The sequence below is a fragment of the Brienomyrus brachyistius genome, chromosome 1 (genome assembly GCF_023856365.1).
Source record: "Brienomyrus brachyistius isolate T26 chromosome 1, BBRACH_0.4, whole genome shotgun sequence".
NCBI classification, from domain to species: domain Eukaryota; kingdom Metazoa; phylum Chordata; class Actinopteri; order Osteoglossiformes; family Mormyridae; genus Brienomyrus; species Brienomyrus brachyistius.
This window is the reverse complement of record NC_064533.1, coordinates 24,027,126-24,048,865: the sequence shown is the minus strand read 5'-3', so window position 1 is coordinate 24,048,865 and position 21,740 is coordinate 24,027,126. Positions and strand designations below refer to the sequence as shown.

General features: G+C 45.0%; 1 protein-coding gene across 2 annotated transcripts in view; it reads left to right on the top strand.

Moving 5' to 3' along the window:
* The window catches only part of map3k22 (mitogen-activated protein kinase kinase kinase 22), a 47,818-nt gene extending 26,581 nt beyond the window's left edge, over nucleotides 1-21,237 (top strand). For both annotated transcript variants that reach the window (XM_048970949.1, XM_048970960.1), the window contains exons 5-18: nucleotides 172-209; nucleotides 3,461-3,560; nucleotides 3,733-3,849; nucleotides 4,639-4,756; nucleotides 5,730-5,863; nucleotides 7,475-7,539; nucleotides 8,540-8,601; nucleotides 10,282-10,353; nucleotides 10,866-10,991; nucleotides 11,309-11,457; nucleotides 12,018-12,149; nucleotides 13,724-13,853; nucleotides 16,275-16,452; nucleotides 18,065-21,237. In XM_048970949.1, coding sequence (XP_048826906.1) covers nucleotides 172-209; nucleotides 3,461-3,560; nucleotides 3,733-3,849; nucleotides 4,639-4,756; nucleotides 5,730-5,863; nucleotides 7,475-7,539; nucleotides 8,540-8,601; nucleotides 10,282-10,353; nucleotides 10,866-10,991; nucleotides 11,309-11,457; nucleotides 12,018-12,149; nucleotides 13,724-13,853; nucleotides 16,275-16,452; nucleotides 18,065-18,293 — 1,650 coding nt within the window. In that variant the 3' untranslated portion in view covers nucleotides 18,294-21,237. The remainder of the gene's footprint in view (nucleotides 1-171; nucleotides 210-3,460; nucleotides 3,561-3,732; nucleotides 3,850-4,638; nucleotides 4,757-5,729; nucleotides 5,864-7,474; nucleotides 7,540-8,539; nucleotides 8,602-10,281; nucleotides 10,354-10,865; nucleotides 10,992-11,308; nucleotides 11,458-12,017; nucleotides 12,150-13,723; nucleotides 13,854-16,274; nucleotides 16,453-18,064) is intronic.
* Nucleotides 21,238-21,740: the final 503 nt, after the last annotated feature.

The following is a 21,740-nucleotide window of genomic DNA, read 5'->3' as shown; positions in this document are numbered from 1 at the left end:
GGGTGATGACCATTCGGTAGCAGTTTTTCTCTAAAGGTCAGAAGGTCTTTTCTGCAGTACTTGGCTTTGCTAACTTTTCATCTCCAGTTGCATACCTCACACCCACCATTATAATACACAAATAGGCACATTTCTCTCAATTACTGTTTTTTTTTGTCTCTTCTCCTCCAGGATCTGCGTGTTAAGTTGGAACATGAGCGAGAGAAAAGGTAAAGTCGTTACTTGTTATGTTTGTGTTTTATTCCCCTCTTTACTCTGTGTCTGCTTCACCTTCAGCCGGGTTTGTCGGCCATGGAAGCAGCACTGACAGTGGCAAACTGTGAAACATTTCAGTTTGCTGACAAATTATGCAGAGCGGACCTGCTGGAAGTTAATTAATGGCCAAAGTACAAGCTTTCGAATCCCGCCACTGTGCACTAAATTGATCCTATTTTAAAGTAACGTCCAGGCCGTTCAGTGGGGTATGAAATCTCGAAGGAGAGGATGCCAGTTCCTCGGATTACTGTTTTTTTTTTTTTTGTTTTTTTTAATCAGAAAATTCATTTCTGCACAAGCTTCCCTGAAAAATATATGATTGTTTTACCCCTGTTCAATTACCAGATAATTTCTAGCAGGGTTTTGGGCAGTACTGGCTGGCATCCTTTTTTGTAGCACTCCTGGAATGTCTCCGGACAGCTAAGGAAATTATGCCAAGGGTCATAAACCATGAACACAGAACCACATCCATTGCTGCTGTACCCCAACACCATATAGGCAGTGATGCCTTACTGGGTGGAGGGGGCAGAACCACGTGGGGCTTTGCTTTAGAAATACTAAAAATGACGTGGACACATTATATGCCTGTACATGACAATGACAATTTTAAATAATTTAATTTTATTTAGTAATTAAAGTTTATTTGATGTGTGTGTGTGTGTGTGTGGGGGGGGGGGGGTGTAAAGTCAGGACACATGTATCAGCCCTAGCGGATCAAAGAAAGTTTGAATACCACTGCTGTGTACCTCATTTTATAGAGTTTAGGTCACTGCAAAAAGCCTGGCTTCGGACCAGAAGCTGGTGTTTAGAAGCTGCTTGGGGTGGTGTATGGGGGGCATTGAATATTCTGGGGCAGTTTGTGGCTCTCCGCCCATGAACAGAAGCTTGCCGTGCCTATATACAGTACAGCCATCGTGTCACTGTTAAATGCTTGAGCATTGCTTCAGGGGACCCAGGTAAATGGCTGAGCCCAACATGCACTCTCCCTTCTGTGTGTTTATCTCAGAGGAGATAATAGAGAGATATATGAATAATAAATTCTATTTCTAACTAACATTACTTAAAATTCCAAACCTGGAACACAATTTAAAATTAATGCAAAGTAATGGAGAAAATTACTTTTAATGCAGAAAAAATTGAGAACAATTTTTTGTTTCACTCATTTCTCAGTTTATAGGTGTGTGTCTATGAGCACTTCAATCCTGCTTCTAGGAGCCTGATACCATCCTGTCCGCACTTCACACTTGCAGTTAATGCTTCCCACTCCTTTTGAAGGTCACTTAATGTCATCCTACGATTCATGAGAAACTGCTGGATAAGTTAACAGTCATCTCTGGCATTAGACAGTCGCTTCCACCCTTTACCTGACTGGTTTCTGGTCACTCCCAGTGTCTCCTGCTTCACCTTATTCTTCTGTATGCTGTCTTAGAAATTTTGAACCTGGAAGCAACCTGCTGCTCAGCGCAGCCTCCTGCCAGCAGAACCAGAAAAAAAACAGGATTTAAACATGCGAATTTGTGCTTCACGTGAACGTGAAAACGGTGTATTTAGTTATAAATGTGTAAGCCAAATGTGAGGTGACCGTGGTGGATACTGCACTCCTGGATGTGCATGTTCCCTCCACGACCATGTGTATAAAATCGTATAATCCTCGGCTCGTCGTGCATAACTCTTACTTCAGGGTCTCCCCTAACAAATGGGATCAGTCTGTCTTCTTTTTATAAGTAATAGTTTCAGCAGCAAAAACCAAACCTGTACACTGACATCTACTCGCACAAAAAAACCAGATGTTTGAGTGTTGATCTAAGGTTGCAGACTTCCTTGGAACTGGAACGTTGACTATGTGATTAAGAGAAGAAGCACTGAGACGCTGAATCACGGCATTCCCCCGAACAGCAGTGCGATTTGTCGTGAGAACTGTGTCACGGACCACAGAGACGAAACATTTTTGGGTGAAAACCTAAGGCTTGAGGGTTCACGCTCTGGTGCCGAGGCTTGTTAAAACACACGGGACCATGATCTAAGTACCAAGACTTTTGGGAAATCCCAGAGTGTCGTCAGGCTGCAGTTTGGCTGCAGGTGCATCTTGGAAAACAACAATAATATTATTAGACACCCCAGATCAAAGAAGTGATTGGCTGAGAACAGTCAGCATTTTACAGTGACTGTCTCTGCATTTAAGCCTGTTTGAAAAGCATCAGCATGCCCAAGCCCGTGCAAAGATATGAGCATGAGGGAGATTGTACTGCCGCCATGTCCGTCGGGGAAAAGGCCATAAACAGACTGGTTATCTGCAGTTCGGCCATGTGGAGGAAGGAAAGGCATCTCTTATCTCCTCCTTCTCCTGGTGCTCCTCTGACGCGCCCCCCTCCCCCCCGGTTGACCATGGACTGCGGTGGGGGGTGTCCTGTCTGATCACTAGACCTTGTGCCTTTGGGTCAGTGAAGCACCTCAAGGCATGCATCCAATAAGATCATCCAGTATTCTGCAGCACAAATGTTGACACCGTCAAAATTAATTAAATCATATTCAGTGCCAAGTATTCTTAAATGGATATATGATAAATGCAAAAAAGAAACAAAAAAAAGTACACAACTAAATGTGTCCTCGGCATTTAACCCACGTAACTTAGCAAGGGGCAGCAAATTCAGTGCCCAGGGAGCAGTACCTTGCTCCGGGTATCTCAGTCATACTTTGCTGGTCAGGGATTCAAACCAGCACTCTTTCTATGAGAAGGGCACATCACTAACAATTAGGCCACCACTGCCACTATTAGAGCAGTGGGTTTCCAGTTGAATGAGACCCGAATATTCAGCTGGGTTTTTTTTTTCGGTTTGAGTGAAGCCAAGTGTTACTGGAGAGCAGTGTCCTGTTTCCTCTTTCGCTTTCCGGTTCTTTCACTTTCCTCCCAGGGAAATTGGCCTCATTGCCATCAGTCCGGCCTTGAAGCAGGCCCTGTTGCTCTTGGCATGGCAGGACAGTTCATTTCAACCCCAGAGTGGTGCTGAGGACCAATAGAATTGCTCCCTGGGTCAAACGTTTTATTTTGATTGGTCGCGGTTGACCTTTGTCCCTCCCCCCCGTCGCCCCAGCTGATCTGTGCTTTGTTAGTCCTGTTAATCCTGTTACCACATTGACAACAGAAGCAGCAGGTCCTGACCATGAACAGGACATACTGACCTGAACGCTCTGGCTCTGCCTGCAGGATCATTCTCTTCCAGAGGCCGTTAAAATTCAAAGAGCTTCTCCAGAAAGCTACTGACGCCTTCGGACAGCAGATGGACCTCTTCTACGCTGATAAAGAGGTAAGGCTAGGCAGAATGAGAGGGGAGACCCCTACTGAGGATTGTGTACCTGCTAGCTAGGCCCCATTGATCAGCATGGTTTCCTTCATGCCTGTAAACCTTCTGCACCCTCTGGAGGAAAGGCCATTAGGGAGGTTGACTTGGTATCTTAGCAGCTTTCGTGTTTCTCCAGCTGCTGTATTCGCTGAAGTGCCAGGAGGATGTGGATAAGGCCATGTTGAGCCTGGACCGCAGCAACGGCATAAGTAGTCTGCTGAGGGTGCTGCTGAAGACCCCAAAGAACAACCATGTGAGTGTCCCATATCTGCTCATCATACAATCCTCAGCATCGCCGGCGTAAGGAAGGAATTCCACACTGTCCTAAACTTAAGTCTAGTACAAGGGTGAAGAACGTTCTTCCAAAACAGGAAGCCATCCACCGCATGTGCTCTGTTTATTTACCTTCTGACGGAGCGCTGGGGCATGATGATTGTTTGGGTCTGCCTCGCGGTACCGCAGGCAGTCCCATTGTTCGGCAAACGCTGAGTTTGGCTCAGTGTTTCTCTTAACGCCTTCCTCCTCAAGAACATAACAAGTCACATTTCCGAAATGTGCCATGTTCGTCCAGGAGACTAATATTTAAATGGAGTTATTCTGGATGTTTGAAAACTAGCCTGTTGTTGTCGGAGTGGTGTTTTTGAGTCAGTAAGCTAAGAACGTATTCAACAACAGCAAATTCCAGGTCATGACAACCCTAAATGTACAAACACTTATTGAAAATGGCTGGATTTGGCTTATGAACATGCTAAGAGCCTTTTTAAAAAGTTAGATGGAACTGGATTAGATCCAAAAGCCTTGGCAAGCCAGTTTGACAGAGTACTTGTGGACAAGTGGTGGTATTCTGCCATAGAACCAAAAGCCTTTGGTGAAACAGTGAGATGCTGGAAGCGTCCATCTTTAATTTATAAGTGCTAATTCCTCTCTGACTGAGAGTGTTATTCGGCAAATAAGGAGAACGGTGACCGTACCAGACTGACTTGTAACTTTATTTATTGGACTGTTTATACAATGGCTGTTCTGTCATTCCTGCATGACACAGTTTTTGGAGGTCAACAGCAGAGCAGATAAACAAAGTGAGATGAAACCATCTAAGTCCCTGGGAGACTTGAAGGGGTCCTTATTCAAGGGTTCGGAGAGAATCCGCAAACACTCCACGGGTGAGTCTGGGTGGTCTGCACCACGTGCAGGTTCAGTTTCATCCAAAGCTGCTAGTTCTTTCGCTCTCTTCAGTCCAAATTCATTTACTGTCATTTCTGTACTGTAATGTAAATATAAACCATCATCTTATCTCTTGATGAAGAGCATCAGGGTGTGAGATTCCGTCTTTAAGGCAGAGGAGCAGGGGCGGAACCAGACGGACACTGGCCTAGGATAGAAGCTGATTGGCCTCTCCTGTCACTCACCGATTCAAACCATATCATTAATAAGGATGTCATAGCACCTTACAAAAATCCTAGATTTTCTACTGCGGAGGGGTCCATAGGATCCTGAAGACCGCAAAGTGCTTTTTCTCATGGCTAATTTCTGGTTTCTTACACAATGTACTAAGTGACTCTTAATTAAAGCTCATAAAATTTCACGCTGTTGCACAGTTGTAATGAGGTAATGAACTCCAGCTGCGTGGGGATCATACAGATCATTCACAGCCCGTCTCAACACGGGCTTCACACACAGTTCTGCCAGTCTAAAGTTTTCCTATATTACATTTAATGAGCCTGGGTGGCCAGGTAGCCTAACAGGCATCCCCCCTCCCTTGTGTTTAATATAAACGATGGAGGTTACTGTGACATCACCTCCCCCCATCACATTTTATCCACCTCCTTGCGGCCCCGGTGAGATGATCAGGTGGCAGAGGTGACCTGTCAGTCGCAATAGCTCAGCCCAGCAGGCAGGGGGCGTCCACTAGGGGTTCGTCCTGCGACCGAGGGCAGCCCTTGCGGGCTCCTCCGTGGCGCCCCGTCGTCCTGTCAAACCGCTGACTTGACCTGGGGGTCACAAAGGTCACATGTCTGAACGCCATATGACTAACAGTGTGAGTCTGGTGTAAAGGTGTGCAGAACATGATATGACGTGGAGCCCTCGTACCGTCGCGCCATTTCACCCGCCTTTTGCTTACCTCCGGTCACCCAGGCTCCCTGCACCCTGGGCGCACCTCCCCCCCCCCGGGCAGTGTTCCTGAGGAGCAGCAGCAGATCGCACGCCAAGGCTCCTACACCAGCATTAACAGCGAAGGAGAGTTCATTCCCGAGGCCCTGGACCAGAATGTAGGTTCCCCCGTCTGTCCAGGAAACCTAGTGGGAGATGGAGCTTAGAGGCGGGTTCAAAGATCAAAAAGTCGGCCTTCCCTCCAGATGTTTCAAAAGCTAACTAAACAGTTAGCCAGAGGATCATAACTACAGTAGCTGGCTGGATAGAAGAACAGGCTGCTTCAGCATCTCATAAGGAAAGCTTCTATTTGATATTCAGTGCAGTAACTGTTTGTGACCAACAGGGGGCCTTGTGCAAATGCAGGGTTTGAGTGGTGGTACACACTGCCACTGGATGGACCCATGATCAAATGGGTTGCAGGTCCTTTTCCCAGCAAGCTACTACCGTTGAATTTGACATACTTCTTCAGTTAAGATACTTCTGCAAGAAATCTAGCCACAAGGATGGTTTGCAAAAAAGCATCAGCTAGATAAATGAAGACTGTATTAAACAGTAATAATTTATTTCCCTGGGTTTGTTCCACCCCCCACTAAGTATGACCTCAAGCAGGCTGCCCTCTGTGGGCATCTGTGTCCTCGCCATGGCGACTGTCCATTAACGAGGCCTTGGCCCTCTTGTTTGCTGCTCTCCCGTGACCACTTCTAAGGGTGCGATCAACACTAGAGTGAAAAAATTCACATCGTCTTTACGGCTGCGAGTGAAAGTGTGCGTCATAAAGGATGTGATGTTTCATCTCAATTAGTGTTGGTACAGTGATGTTAATCTGGAGTAATGTTAAGGAGTAATGTTAATCAGGGATAATGTTAATAAAGAGTAATATTTATAAGGAGTAATGTTAATAAGGAGTAATGTTAATCAGGGATAATGTTAATAAAGAGTAATATTTATAAGGAGTAATGTTAATCAGGGATAATGTTAATAAAGAGTAATATTTATAAGGAGTAATGTTAATCAGGGATAATGTTAATAAAGAGTAATATTTATAAGGGATAATGTTAATCAGGGATAATGTTAATCAGGGATAATGTTAATCAGGGATAATGTTAATAAGGAGTAATATTTATAAGGAGTAACGTTAATCAGGAATAAGTCACATACATTGCTTTTAAAATGTATATTTGAAAACTACTTCTATATTTGAAAACTACTTTTCTCATACCTCGCCAGCCAGTATTGGTTAAATTAGTAGCTCACAGTGTAATAAATGCATATTGCAATATTAGCCTTCTAGCTTAGTGTGAAGCATACTAACTAGCGACTGTAATATGGTTTATACCTTCAAGAGCCGTTTGAATGCTCACTGCCGGTCATGCAGCTTTTCACCTGTTTATTAATTTATATTCTGGCAGTCAACAATTAAAAATAATTGGTCGCTCCACAGCCCACGGTCCGTGAAGCAGAAAGGCCATCCTCATGCACACCACGCCTGGTTTGGCGAATTTACAGGTCAAAGTTCAAGTAAGATGGTGTGAAATCCCTCTGCTACCGGAAGTGAAGAATCTGATTTTCTCATCGCACAGCTATAGCGGAAGTGAATGAGATGCAAATATTTTTTCAAGCTAGTTTGACTGCTCCTTTATAGCTGAGATTGCCATATCACTGCTGTTGGCCCTTTGGCGGTTTCGGGTCAACATGGACCTGACCAAGCCCCCTCGTTCTGCTTCCAGCCCTTTGGCAGTGCTGAGGACTCCCTGTCCGGGAGCTGTCAGTCCCTGGACCACTCACTGGACAGGTGAGACATTTGGGCTTGGGGGGCTGACCTATGTGCTTACGTCAATTATCTATTCAATTATTATTACTATAATTCCCACGACCTCTTATTCAGCTTATATAGGTGAGTCTAAAGCCCCCGTAGTGCATTGGGATTGAGACAGGACATCCTTGGTTGGGATGCCCATTGCATACTGACAATATATTATTTTTATTATTACTGTTTTTGTTGTTTTTGTGGTGTTAATAGTGAATTGCCCTAGGAGCGATTCAAGGATTTCACCCTCAGGGGAGCTCAGCCCCCTGAAGAAAATACGGGATGCCATGCCCCCCCCCCTCGCCCCCTTAGCTCAGGGGGTATGAAATATATACAAAAATAAGGGTGTTAGAATTATTTTTTTTTCTGGGGGGGGCTGCAAAAATAGAGAAGCTATTGCAAGCTATGCTCGGCCGCCCCTTTAAGAACAAATGTAAACATAACCATCTTGACAAGGCCGGTGTCCCTGAATATAGAGGAACAGCACAGGAGCAACATGCTTCAGAGCCTTCGTTGCTAAGCACCAGAGCCGCATTATTTGCATCCCAGATTCTGTTACTCTCAGCGCCCCCTGGAGGCAGCCGAGAGTCCTGCAAGCTGACCGGGACCCTTATCTGGGTCCTGCAAACAATTGTAGGAAATGACTGCATGGAAATTCTTGCCCCTGGCACGGAACACCATGCGTCCTGGGGATTTGCAACCACGTGCCATCCCTATTCTGAAAAAGCAACGTCGCTCATGCAGGTTTGAGGAGAGCGAAGAACAAAAACCTTTACTAGAAGAGATGAATTTGAGTGCTCTGGGAAGTTTCCCATCTGCAGGGTGAATTCCTCGGGTATCCTGTATTCTTCACATGCCAACAAGGCCCAGTGCATTTACGGAATAACACGACACAATTGCCTCGAAGCAACAGAATAACAAATTGGACATTTTGCTTATTTATTCATTTGCTTATCTATTATGATTGTTTTTTTTTGTATTTTAGCCCCCCATTCTCCCAGTTAAACAGGGACAATAACTACCTGAACTTCAACTATGATTACAAAGGTAAGAGATTCTTGTGCTGATCTGCTGCTAGTTCCAGCCCCTGTTGTATCCTATGTACTGTACGTTTTTAAGGCCCAGTCGTCACTATATCTCAGGGAATACCGCAGATACGCTGTGAAAGTGTACTGGTTCCTAGCAGCTGTGGCATTATGGTAGTGATGCGCTGTGGCTCCAGATTTCCCAGAATTCTCGGACTGAGCCAATCAGAGGAAGGCAGCCGTCGCTGCCTCACACCTGCTTCTAGCTTGCTGCCTGAAGGTGTTTCAGTTTCTAAATCTGAGCGGATAACTTCTCTGCCGCCGATGGCGTCCCCGTGAGGCCCGTTAAGGAGTTTATCCACTCAAATGTTGGCCTTGGGTAATGGATCTTTTCCACTACACCGATAATGCAGAAACCGGGGTTCACGCTCCCATGCATCCTCTCAAACGCTCTTTTCTAAATCTCCATCCACAACCCTGTCGTTGTTCCGCTTAACAGTTGTTATTCATTTTTTTCTATCTCCCCATCACAGTTTGCCTGTTTCCCTCTCTCAGTCCTCTGGTACGCAAAACACTGACATTAAGCAAATGATGTCCCCCTTGGTGCCAGTAATGTAAACAGTGGAGAGAAGGCAGGTCGTTAGCAGACACATCTGCTCCCCATTTTCTATGCCTCTGGTGGACTCTGGCTCAGTGTCGGACCAGAGAACACCACTAACTTCAGCACATGGCTGAGAACAGCCATAGCGAACAGGGAATACATCGCTTTTGTCATAAACATTCCTAATAATATGGTCGACTTTTCATGTTATCTTCTACATATAAAGAGTTCTAACTACCAATAAATAATAGTTTTGACCATGGTTAGCACTGCTGTCTCACATCTCTGGAACCAAGGTTTGTGTCTTCACCATGGCTGTGCGTGCATTTTCTCCCCATGTCATTATGTAGTTTCCTCCAGGTTCTCCAGGATCCCTCCACAGCTCACAAATATGCTGAGGAGAATTGGTGTTACCAAATTGTCCATGTGTGCGGTTTTGGCACCCCATCCTGGGTTATTCTCTGCCTTGGACCTGTAGCTTCCTAGATAGGCTCCAGTTCCCTTTCCACCATGAATTGGACAAGCCTGCATTGTGTTTGTGTGTGTGGGTTTGCATAGATCACATTTGGGGACTAAAATGTCCTCAAAGTGCAGTAAAACCTGAAACTTCCTTGCTTTTGGGGACACTTCTTCAGGTCCCCATTTGGATAACATCAATTTTATAAAAATCTGTGAATGCAATCAAAAAAGTAAAAGTGCAAAAAGTCTTGTATTTTGGTTGGTTGCTTATGGTCGGTATGTAATTCCTTATGTGTTAATTTCTAGTTTTCATGTCTATATAATTATTCTAAAACCTAAAAAAGTATAAATGAACCTTTCAGTGGATGGGTGTGTCCAAACATTTGACTGGCACTGTATATAAACTTGTATAGATTATGCCCATAAAATTACATTATGTACATTGGATCACATGGAAATTGCATAGTTGCTTCAGTTCACTGGCTATTGGACATCAGTGACAATATAGCAGGTTGTGACTTTATAAATTGGGGCTGGTCGAGAGGCCCTCACTGGGCCATGCAAGAAACAAGTACAGCTTCTGCAGGCCTCTCTGTGATGGTGGTCCTTTTGACGCTGAGGCCTGTATGGCTCCCCCTGCAGGTCGGCATGGGAAGGGCGGCACCTTCCCCCGGCAGTTTCACCTGTCCCGGCGCAGCAAGGACTACAACGACGGTAAGCAGCCCTGCCGATGGTTTGGAGTTTTTCCACAGAGCGTCAGTCAGGGATGTGTTCATTTTCAGGGGGCAAGGAAGGCTGCTGAAACTGATTGGGATGGGGTGTGGAGGGGTCAAACCTGGGGGGCACATGAGGTTGGTTTTTAGTGGCAGTTACTGAAACCTAATCTGGGATCACAATGACCCTGGTCTCCCTCACACGACTTATACAAAAGTCCTTGGAACGGCTTCCTGTCTGACAGGAAGTGAGGCACATGTAGTGGAAAGCACGATATCGTAGTAGGCTTCCATCCTTGGCTGGGAATCAGAGCTAACAGCAGTTTTAATCTCTCTTTTTGTGTCTGTGTGTCTGTCTGTCTGTGGTCGTCTCTGGTTGCCCACTCTGTGCCCCCACCCCCCACCTCTACTGGCATTTCTTGCTCTCTTTGTTTATGGATACGCCTTCCTGCTTTCTTGTGCGTGTTTACCGACCGGGGGTATGCATGGTGGGGGGGGGGGGGCTGCCTGCAGGTCGCCGGACCTTCCCTCGTAGCTTCATGCCTCAGGAGAGCCTGTTCCAGCCGGTGCCCCCCACCCTGCCGTACGCAGACCGCTGCACGGCAGTCCGGACTCCAGATGACAGCCGGCGGCTCAAATGTGAGTAATTTCAATAACAGTGACATCGGCAATGAGTGTTGCCTTTACACACCCTATGATGGATTTTAATTGTTTAACATTCACTGATTTATTATGTTAATTGAAGTGGATGATTGATTATGGCGTGAATGTACTTATTTTTAATTTTTTGTCTTTTTTACATTTACTTGATTTTTTTTTAGAACCTGTAAATGCTTGAATGAACTTCCAGTAAATCCTTTATCCAGAAACCTGACTGACAGCGATGACTGTGTGACTCTGCGTCTCGGGTGGGTAGGCAAGGCAGGAGTGCTGAGCAGTCTTTCTTTTCGTCATAGCTCCTCGTGCTCCAGCAAACTGGAGGTTGGGGAAGTTGCTGGGCCGAGGAGGATTTGGGGAGGTGTACTTGTGCTACGATGCCGACACGGGTCGCGAGCTGGCCGTCAAGCAGGTGCTCTTCGACCCCGAGTGCCAGGAGACAAGCAAGGTGAGCCGAGAACAGTGTGGTGCTCTCCTGAGGGAGACGCAGCTTGGAGCGCCCTCCTGTGTCATGGGTGGCATGACGCTCATTGGCACCTAATGTATGAGTCCTGTTTATAGTCATGTCTGTGGTTGTTTTGTGATAAATTTTAGGAAAACATCCCCACAATAGCTTTACTTACATGCAGGTGCACAGTTGGAGCATGGAATATGTAAATTTATATGTGGCAGGGAGGCATGGCGGAGATCTAAGCTGACATTTTATCTAAGGACACAGATTTTTTAGTTACACTGCTGATTCCAGGGAAAAAACTCATCCACTGTAGTGGACTTCGTACCGTGTACATTTTAATAGTTTTGTTTGATTCTTTAATGATTAGTTTTATTTTTTCAATCATGATGAGTAATCAGAAGATATATTGGGAGTTCACTTGGCTATGTACTGGAAGTCATCCAATACACTGGGTATTAGTGCTGGTGAAGGAAATGTAATTCTAACAGCTGCCTGTAGAGGGTATGGTGGTTAAACGGGAGGCTCAGCTGTCTCACCCTATCTGCCCTATGCAGGAGGTAAATGCCTTGGAGTGTGAAATCCAGCTGCTGAAGAATCTGAGGCATGAGCGCATTGTGCAGTACTATGGCTGCCTGAGGGACCCCGATAAGCGCAAGATCTCCATCTTCGTGGAGTACATGGCTGGGGTAGGTGTGGTGGTGGGTGGAGCCTGTTTGGGGGGGGGGGGGGGGGGAGGATGTGGAGACGTGTGGAGGGTGGAGACTGAGCCAATGAGGGTGGAGACTGAGCTAAGGAAGGTGGACTCTTAGCTGAGGAGGGTGGAGTTTGGGTCAGTGAGGGCTAAGTCTGAGTTGAGGAGGGCAGAGACTGAGCTGAGTAGGGTGGGGTCTGGGTCAATGAGGGCAGAGTCTGTGCTGAGGAGGGTGGGGTCTGGGTCAATGAGGGCAGAGTCTGTGCTGAGGAGGGTGAAGTCTACACTGAGGAGAGTGAAATATAAGCTGAGGAGGGTGAAGTCTACACTGAGGAGAGTGAAATATAAGCTGAGGAGGGTGAAGTCTACACTGAGGAGAGTGAAATATAAGCTGAGGAGGGTGAAGTCTACACTGAGGAGAGTGAAATATAAGCGGAGGAGGGTGAAGTCTACACTGAGGAGAGTGAAATATAAGCTGAGGAGGGTGAAGTCTACACTGAGGAGAGTGAAATATAAGCGGAGGAGGGTGAAGTCTACACTGAGGAGAGTGAAATATAAGCGGAGGAGGGTGAAGTCTACACTGAGGAGAGTGAAATATAAGCGGAGGAGGGTGAAGTCTACACTGAGGAGAGTGAAATATAAGCGGAGGAGGGTGAAGTCTACACTGAGGAGAGTGAAATATAAGCTGAGGAGGGTGAAGTCTACACTGAGGAGAGTGAAATATAAGCTGAGGAGGGTGAAGTCTACACTGAGGAGAGTGAAATATAAGCTGAGGAGGATGGATCCTGAGCTATGGACGGCAGATGCATCCTACTCCAGGCATCCACTGTCTGCACTCAAAAGTCAGGCACCCTGGGATTTAACAAGACAGCGGGCCGCGGAAATCATGAGCATCAGTTGTCCTCTGAGAGTGGTTAACAGTCTTTTACGAGCTTGTTTATTTTTGGTTGCTACTCGTCGCAGTGACATTCTGGGCTAGCAGAAGCTGACGTCAGGGCGCGAGATTAAAGAGGGGAAAAAAAACACAATAATAATAAAATTTAAGATGTTGTGTTGAGAAGCCACTAAGGGTTTTGAGGCATAGTTTGCGAAAGGAGGGATGTTTGTGTTCCAGGGATAGCTGCTGGCAAACCGGTGGGGTCTTAACCTCGTCACTTTTCTCTCCGTTGACCAAAGGCCTCACTGGGCCCCATGTGTGTTGAGATGCACTGATAATAATCCCCACACGGGTGGGGGGGGGGTGAAAATAAAGGGAAAACGAAAAAGCTTGAATCAGAAACAGTAGAAACAGACCAGTTTACCAACAGCTAGCTGGATTTTGGCATTGGGCCATGTGGCTAAAACAGGAAGTGGCAGGAAGTATGGTGTTTTGGGGGTAAACGGCATGGACCGATGGTCAGTAACGGCGCTGCTACGGACGGGCTCCTACTCTGCCTGAACCGGACAGGAAAAAATAGCAGTAGGAAATCTGTGTGGAAGCAGATCCTTATATTTATTTATTTAATTTTTCATGCCTGTTGTGGCAGAATACCCTTTCTCACACCCCCGGCCCTCTTCATCCTCCCTCAGAGCTCCATAAAGGACCAGCTGAAAGCGTATGGGGCCTTGCCAGAGAAACTGACGCGCAAATACACCAAGCAGATCCTGCAGGGGGTGTACTATCTCCATAGCAACATGATCGTACACCGGGACATCAAAGGTAACGTGCCTGCCCCCCCCCGCCAGTCCCACCACACCCGTCTTCCTCAAGTCAGAGTCCGGCTCCAAGAGCACGCATGTGCTGCTGGCTGCTTTTCGGGAACCGCCAAAGCTTATTCGAACACAAGTTAGACCTGATTCTTCTCTAGTTGTTTTCAAAGAGGTGGACCTTCTTCCATGACTGCTGTGGCCCTGTCTTTGCTGATGTTTTTATGCGTCCTGAGTATTATACAGCTCCTCCGCGTTGTCTTAACACCGGTCTGCCTCTGCATGTGCAGACACCAGCTCATGTCTGCTAAATCAAAGGCCTGGAAACAGCCTTTTTTTCCACACTAAACAATCTATGTGCCACACGAGTGCATTGAATTGCACAGAAGACAATATCACTAAAAATGAGCCAATTTTTAATAACCTATTGATTGCATTTTATTTACTTATTGTATTATTTGTACATGTGTAAATACTTAAATTTATTCAGGGATGAATTTAATGAATGTACACTAGTTAGTTTAAATAGTGTGTTCTCATTCATTTTTTTTTTTAAGTCAGACCCCCAGTAAAGGCCCCCATTTCCATAAATCTCTAGTGACGCTCCTGAACGTATTTGTTATGTTTTAAAGTTGTTTGCGCTTGACCTACATTGCATAACGTATGTGGGGAGGCAGCTGACCGAACGCACTGTTCTGCAGACACAGAGGGACTATGTAACAACGGCAGGTCTTCATGGGTGTCCTGTCCATAACTGGGTCTGTTTGTGTTCCCTGGCGTAAGCGATTGCTCTAAAACCAAACGGGAAGCAGGACTTCCCCAAAAAAAAATTGCCAAAAGAATTGAATTCATCGATTTGTATAAATGTAATTCCATTGTATTTCGCAATTCAAATATAATGTACCTCACTAATTGAACCAACACCACTGATTGTTTCACTTGAGTTGTTTTCTAAAGCAGGCACAAAATTTTCCCTTTGAAATCAGGACAAATTCAGCCCATAGAGACCCGCTGACGTCGTGTCACTGGGAGTCTCTGGAAGATTCTTGTTCGCTTTGTCTACGTGGAGAATAGACTAAACTTACTCCTGAATATGCTTCAATTACATGTTTTCGGAGCCCATACAGATGCCATGCTTTGCTAGGATTCCTCTGAAAGCTTCATACATAGTTTTTACTGAGGCAACGTTGACTGAATAGATAGACTTGCAGTCGGATATTTTAGTCGCGCCTGGAAACCAGGTTTCTCTGCATAGTGATTGGGAGACATCTCAACAAGACAGGATAAGCTACCGATAATGTTCATGTTCACGACTGACAAGGTTAGGTGTTGGCTTGCAGTATTTATCGATTATATCACATGCAGCGGCAAAAAAACATTTTGTTGCAATCCAGGGTGCCAGTTTATCGTTTTGTGTATCATCTTTTTCCAATGGCGTTTGTGGATATTATAAATAAAATCGTCATCATTGCGTTTTTGAGTTTGATCGTTTAATTTTCTGTGAAAGTTCAGTGATTTTTAGTGACTAGTTTTGTAGTTAGCTTGCTGGCTAAGCTGTCTGTATGTTCAAATCGCTTCAGAAGGAGTCATGCTGGTATGACAGGACTATAGATCATTTCTTACAAAAAGAAAGGAGAGTACAATTTACATATAAGTAGGTGATCCAATAAAATAAGAAAAAAGGACTTTTCTTATACTGCCAACCATTTTGAAAATCGCCGCCCGCCGCCCCCCCCTTTGGGGGGAGGTAATGTCTGGAGCAGGGAGCCACTGGCTGTCCGGGCATTAGGGCGCAATTAGCCTGTGCTAACTGTGCCTTCCTTCTGAATGTTGGACAGCCTTGGACCTTGGACCAGGGTGTCACCATATCAGCACAGATACACTGGCAGATTCGGGAGGGGGGCGGGGGGGGGCGGGCAGGCAGTACTTTACAAGGAGCCCTTCAATCCAATGTTTTACAGGATTATAGGATATGGGGCACGATTTTATGCACATTTCGTACCCCCAACCCTGGGTACATTTTGCCAAACATATGGCATAATATATTTATCAGATTGATCTTGACCCAAGGTGATATTTTTTTTAGGGGGCCGAAAATTTCAGGGGTTCCAGGCTTCTGAGAAACACCTGTGCAGTATGTGTGAAGCTTTATATGTGTAAAGTCTGAGGCCACCAATGAGGGTTTGCCCAGCTGACATTCCCTGTGCTGACAGTGGAAACAAGAGTGGCTTGAAGCGGGCAGTCATGATCCATTTTGGCAGGGGCACTTTTCCCTAGCTAAAAGCTGATTGGCCCCCACAGTGCCCTCTCCCGTGTCACTCACTGATTCAAAAGATGTCATTGGCCAATTATAAGTTTGGCCCTTCTGTATAAACTATGGGTCCTCATGCCTTCTACCTTAAAATCCTAATACCATATATATGTCCCGTTTCAGGTGCCAACATCCTTAGGGACCTGTCTGGGAATGTGAAGCTGGGGGACTTCGGCGCCAGCAAACGCATCCAGACAATCTGCATGTCCGGCACCGGGATCAAAACGGTCACCGGCACCCCCTACTGGATGAGTCCGGAAGTTATCAGTGGGGAGGGATACGGGAGGAAGGCAGACATTTGGTAGGGGAACATGCCACCTTCTTCGACCTGTCATGTTGAAATTGGTTTCCAGGGAAAACACGAATTAATATTCTCCCTCATACATTTTAGCAATTTATAAAAATTACGAATACACACTTGAATATGTAGCTAATGTTTTAGTCTGGGGTCCGAGCACCAGGGCAGCCATACCCCAGAGCATTTTGGGAGGGGTTAAAGGCCTCGCTCTAGGGGCCATTGAACATGTAATTTTTCTGCTGAGGATGGGATTCAAACCCACAGCCTTCCACTCAGAAGGACAGAGACCTACCCTGCTGAGCCACATGCCATATGTTAGCACCTTGTAATTACTGATATCCTTCCATGACTCTTCCTGAGATGGAAATCTGTTGCTATGGAAACCCTGTTCAATACCTTCCCCAGCATTCTTTGCACGGTTACTATTTATTATGTTATTTATTGTTCCTGTTTTTTAATGTGTAAATGTCTTTTTCCTGTCTAAATGTGTATTGAGCTACTCTGAAGCTGCAGCTTCAGAATTACAAAGCACAGTCAGTCCTGCTACAATGCGTGATATCACACTGCAAATCTCCTCTAACGCAATCAATATATTAGTACACAAATCCAATAAAATGTGGAATCACGTTTGTATTTGTGCAATTTTCAGTCAGAGAGAAGAACACTATGTGAACTACAATGTGATATAGTCTTTGCAGGAAACACTACTTGCAGGCAAACACAGCTATCCAAGACAGATGTTCAATTTGCAAAGTAATTGTTCTTTTAAAGCTCTTTTCAGTGAATTAGTGAAACTGGTTTTCAAATCTAAATTTGTGCAACTCTTTGTACAACCATTCACAGGTCAGAGGCTAAGATTCTAAAAAATGTTTAATTATTTGATAAATTGCCATACAAAAACACAGCAACATTTTTTAAATTACTGGCATTTGCTTTTCGTAGTCTGTATGTAGCCACGTTCAGTACCCCTCTGCATACTGTAATCTGCTGTATTTGTGCATGCCCGGCTGCATTGTGGCTCACTACTCCTGACTGATAACGGCCAAAACAATGCTTTATGAACCATTTGCTGTATTTTCTGACTCCAATAGATGGTACTGTTTGTTCAAATAAGGGCTTAGCGCATGTCTCAAGGTAAAGCAAGAGCACCATCTAGTGGGATCAGAAAATACAGCAAATGGTTCATAAAGTGTCATATTTGACATCATGACTCCTGAGTATCAACAATGAATAAGTTAGCGACTTTGGCACATTCAGTTACTAGGCAATTCTACTGAGAGTTATAAGACTCATAGGAGATGTTTATGATATAATGTACTATTATTATTTCTTATTTAAAATGCACATAATTACATTATTAGCCACTGGTATGATGTTTTTGCTATTTCGTTTATTTTGTTTGGTATAAGTTTTGAAGTCGCATTCTCTTTGCGTTTCTTCCATTGAATATTTAGTATGTGGTTTTAGTGAACGCAAGGATTTTCAGGAACACATTAGTTCCGTTGTAGCAGGACTGACTGTATCCATCCATCCATCTATCTATTCATTCGTCCATCTATCCACCTACAGGCTGTTTCCTCTTGGTGTACATTGACGATTCTCATGTCTGTCTTAGGAGTGTAGCGTGCACGGTCGTGGAGATGCTGACCCAGAAGCCACCATGGTCAGAGTTCGAGGCCATGGCTGCCATCTTCAAGATCGCTACACAGCCCACCAGGCCAGTGCTGCCCGAGGGTGTGACTGACGCCTGTCGAGACTTCCTCTGGCAGGTCTTTGTGGAGGAGAGGAGGAGACCCACTGCTGAGGTGCTGCTGAAACACCTCTTTGTACAGAGTAGCTTTTAAATCACCCAGCATTCGCACCCCAATAGCGCCCCCTTCAGTGCCTGCCTCGTACTGCCTGCTGGGGTCACCCGAACTTCCCTTGTTGGGCAAAACCTGACCTTCCTCCTTGGCTTTCCACTCTTGGTGCATCTATCGCCTGGAGGCCGAAGCTTTCGTTTTTTGACATCTATCATTGGTGCTGGGAACCATATTTGGAACTTCTGTATCAGACCCACACGCACAGATGTACAGTGGTTGCTAAATCCATAACTTGCCATCTTCTCTGGATCCCATTTGGGCTGCATCTTTGTCAGACTACTAATGTGTTTTTCCAAACACCCTGAGGGTGTATTCCTGCAACCAACAGAAGGATAGATTGATTTTCATTCCATAACCTTCTCCACGTGACTCACTCCGACTACTGGCTTGGAAGAAGCCAACGGATGAATAAAGTGACAATAATATGTACATAAAGTACTGAACGTGTCAGCGGAAAACATTTTATAAACCCAAAGTGCAAATTTACTTTGTCTTAATAGTATTGGACACTTTTACCGTGTTATGAGAACCTGTTGAAGGAGTTATAACTCAAAAAATTTTTAACCTGCTAATTTCTGCAAACCCACACTATTGTGATTATTCTTGCACTTTTGATATAACGTTTTAATAGGGAATAATCCAGTTGAAATGGAGGTAATATTTTTGATAATGCATATGGCATTTTTGTAGGTGTATATTACAAGTAAGAAGAGTCTTTTTTTTGGTCTGTAATGATGTTTACAGAAAGATCAAACTACTGCGCTGTTATAATGAGTTACGGTGTAAGCGATGAACAAGTAACACTCCAGTGCTGATAGCAAATGGTGCCCATATGAATTTGCGTCTGGTTAAATGTCCACACTGTTGTATTTCAAATCAAAAATAATTTTTCGAGTTACGTTTTAGTTGCCAAGCAAATGGATGAAAGATTCATTTCACTCCTGTACCCCTCTGTTGAATACAGACCAGAAATGTTGTAATGCAGAATCCATAAATACTGCAACTATGGGTAAGTAATGAAACGCACTTAAAGGCACTAAGGGAACGTCCGAGGTCCCCGTTTCGATCTTGCCTCTAGGCCGGCTTCTAGCAATATTTACACTTCTGACAAAAATGACAATTTACATGCAAGGCTGGATTAATATCAAGAATCGCCCCTGGAATTTCCCCCGATGGTAAATTTTCCTGAGAGGGGAGGGTACCCTATGATAACTTTTGCTGACCAAGGGGGTCCCTCACAATCAATTTTGGCAGCCTGCATGCCCATCGGCCTACTGGGAAATCGCCTGGTATTCCAGATGGCCAGTCCGCCGTCATTACATGATAAGAGTTGCATTTACGTGGAACGAAAACAGGTCGCAATAGAGAGCAGTTGTGGTGTTTTTAGAGGTTTTTTTAAAAGGTGTTTTTAAGGTTTTTAAAACAGATCATGCTGAAGTTTTTAATATATTATTACGTAGTTTCATGGAGAGAGAGCGTGAGCACATGCTTTAAGTGACTTAAGGGGGAGGGCCAATCCCCCTATTCTAATCCCAGTTCCTCGTTTCAGCCGATGTCTGTCACTGTACTGGTTGTTGCTGTCACATTTCTTCACTAGTCTCACGTTCCTGCAGTTGCTCAGTAGGTTCTGTTGATCTCCAGTTGTGAAAACTGAAGAATGATCCAGAAATCTGGGTGTGGGCGTCTGTCCCCTGTCCATGTCCCCTGTACAAACACCAGCCAATCAGCAAATAGACTAGTGTATTACGTTTGCCTAGATTTGGATCTCTGAGACCAAAGCATTACATCATTTTAACCCACGGGACCCCCCTCCCCCCCCGGCTGGGATTCGAGTATCATGGCAGGGCTCTCTCTCTCTCTCTCTCTCTCTGTCTCTCTCTCTCTCTCTCTCTGTCTCTCTCTCTCTCTCTGTCTCTCTCTCTCTCTCTCACACACACACACATATAAACACACTTCATTTCATAGCTTTGTGGGGACCATCCATTTCTATGGGAAAAACCCTAATCCCTACCCAGCCCTAACCTTAGCCATAAGTAACCAAACAAAATACAAGTTAACTTTTGGCATTTTTAGTTTTTTTTGATTGCAGTCAGAGATTTTTATAAAATTGAATTTTCTTTTGTGGGGACTGAAAAAAAATGCCCCCCACAATGTCACAGTATTGGGTTTCTATCACATTGTGGGAACCAAATGTCCTCACAATGGAATTGTATACATACCACACACACGCGCACACACACACACACACACACACACACACACACACACACACACACACACACACACACACACACACAGACACACACACACAGCCCTGGAGGAGTGACACGACAGGGCCGCTCCTTGGTTAGCACTTTTTCTTAAGTACCTCTGTAAATGGGACACTGAGCAACATCACACTGCATTGAACTTCAATTGCAGGCACATCCTGAAGTTCTCAGATAGATCGACAGCCCCCCCCCCCCCCGTCTGACGATATTGGAGTCAGATATACATTACAGTACCTAGAGATATATGGACTGAGTGCCAAAAAATTTAACCTTTTCTTCATTGAAACCGAAGGCAGAGCACAAATAGTGATGGAAAAGGTTACAGGTGACAACATCCAGCCAGTGCCTTCTGAAAACGCCCTTAAAGGGTAAAATAGGTGTATCACCCCGTGCCTTGCGCACTATTTCCTACATTGTGTCAAGTGAAGGTGTTTATCTGCGCTGCTGCGAACTTTGCAGTTACGTTTTTGGAAGCACGTGATCGCGTGCCCGGATGACACCGTTTTCTGGAGGAGCAGCATGAAATTATCTCCATCTGAAGGTTTTTGACTGTACCCAGGAAAAGGACCTTAACGAGGCAGCCAGAAGACGTTGTTTATGACTGATTCTTATATACGTTTAAATGAATAAGGAAATAAACTGATTTTTATAAGGCCGCCGGAGTGTCCACTGCCTTACTTTGCATTTCTCGCTCAAATAATCGCCTTAAAGTTCTGCATATGGTTTAGATCAGTGACAACAAGGGCGCCGTTACTTAGTGACAGGCAAACTCATGCACAAAATATGGGAAAATTTGGGGAAAATGTGTTTGACACTTGCAGATGGCAAAGGTGCGTCAGCAGATGGTGCCTTGCAAGGTGTCCAGTGGTTTCACTATCAAGGAATAACAAACAGTGTGCAGTCCCTTTATTGAAGTGAGTTCCTTAATCAAAATTCAAGGGATTTTTATGTAAGAAACTTTCAAGGTATGGTTAAATTAGCCTGGTGTTTCTGGGCTGTTACACGCATTGCTGGGTCCGTATTTTGTGAAAGTTGACCGAACGGTCTCCGCGTTGCTCTTGTCTCCTGCGGTTTCCCGTCACAGTCTAAGCGTTTCCATGATATCGCCCATTTATACGTCCGCAGCCGGTATCTTTATCTGTTCCATTTGAAATTGCTT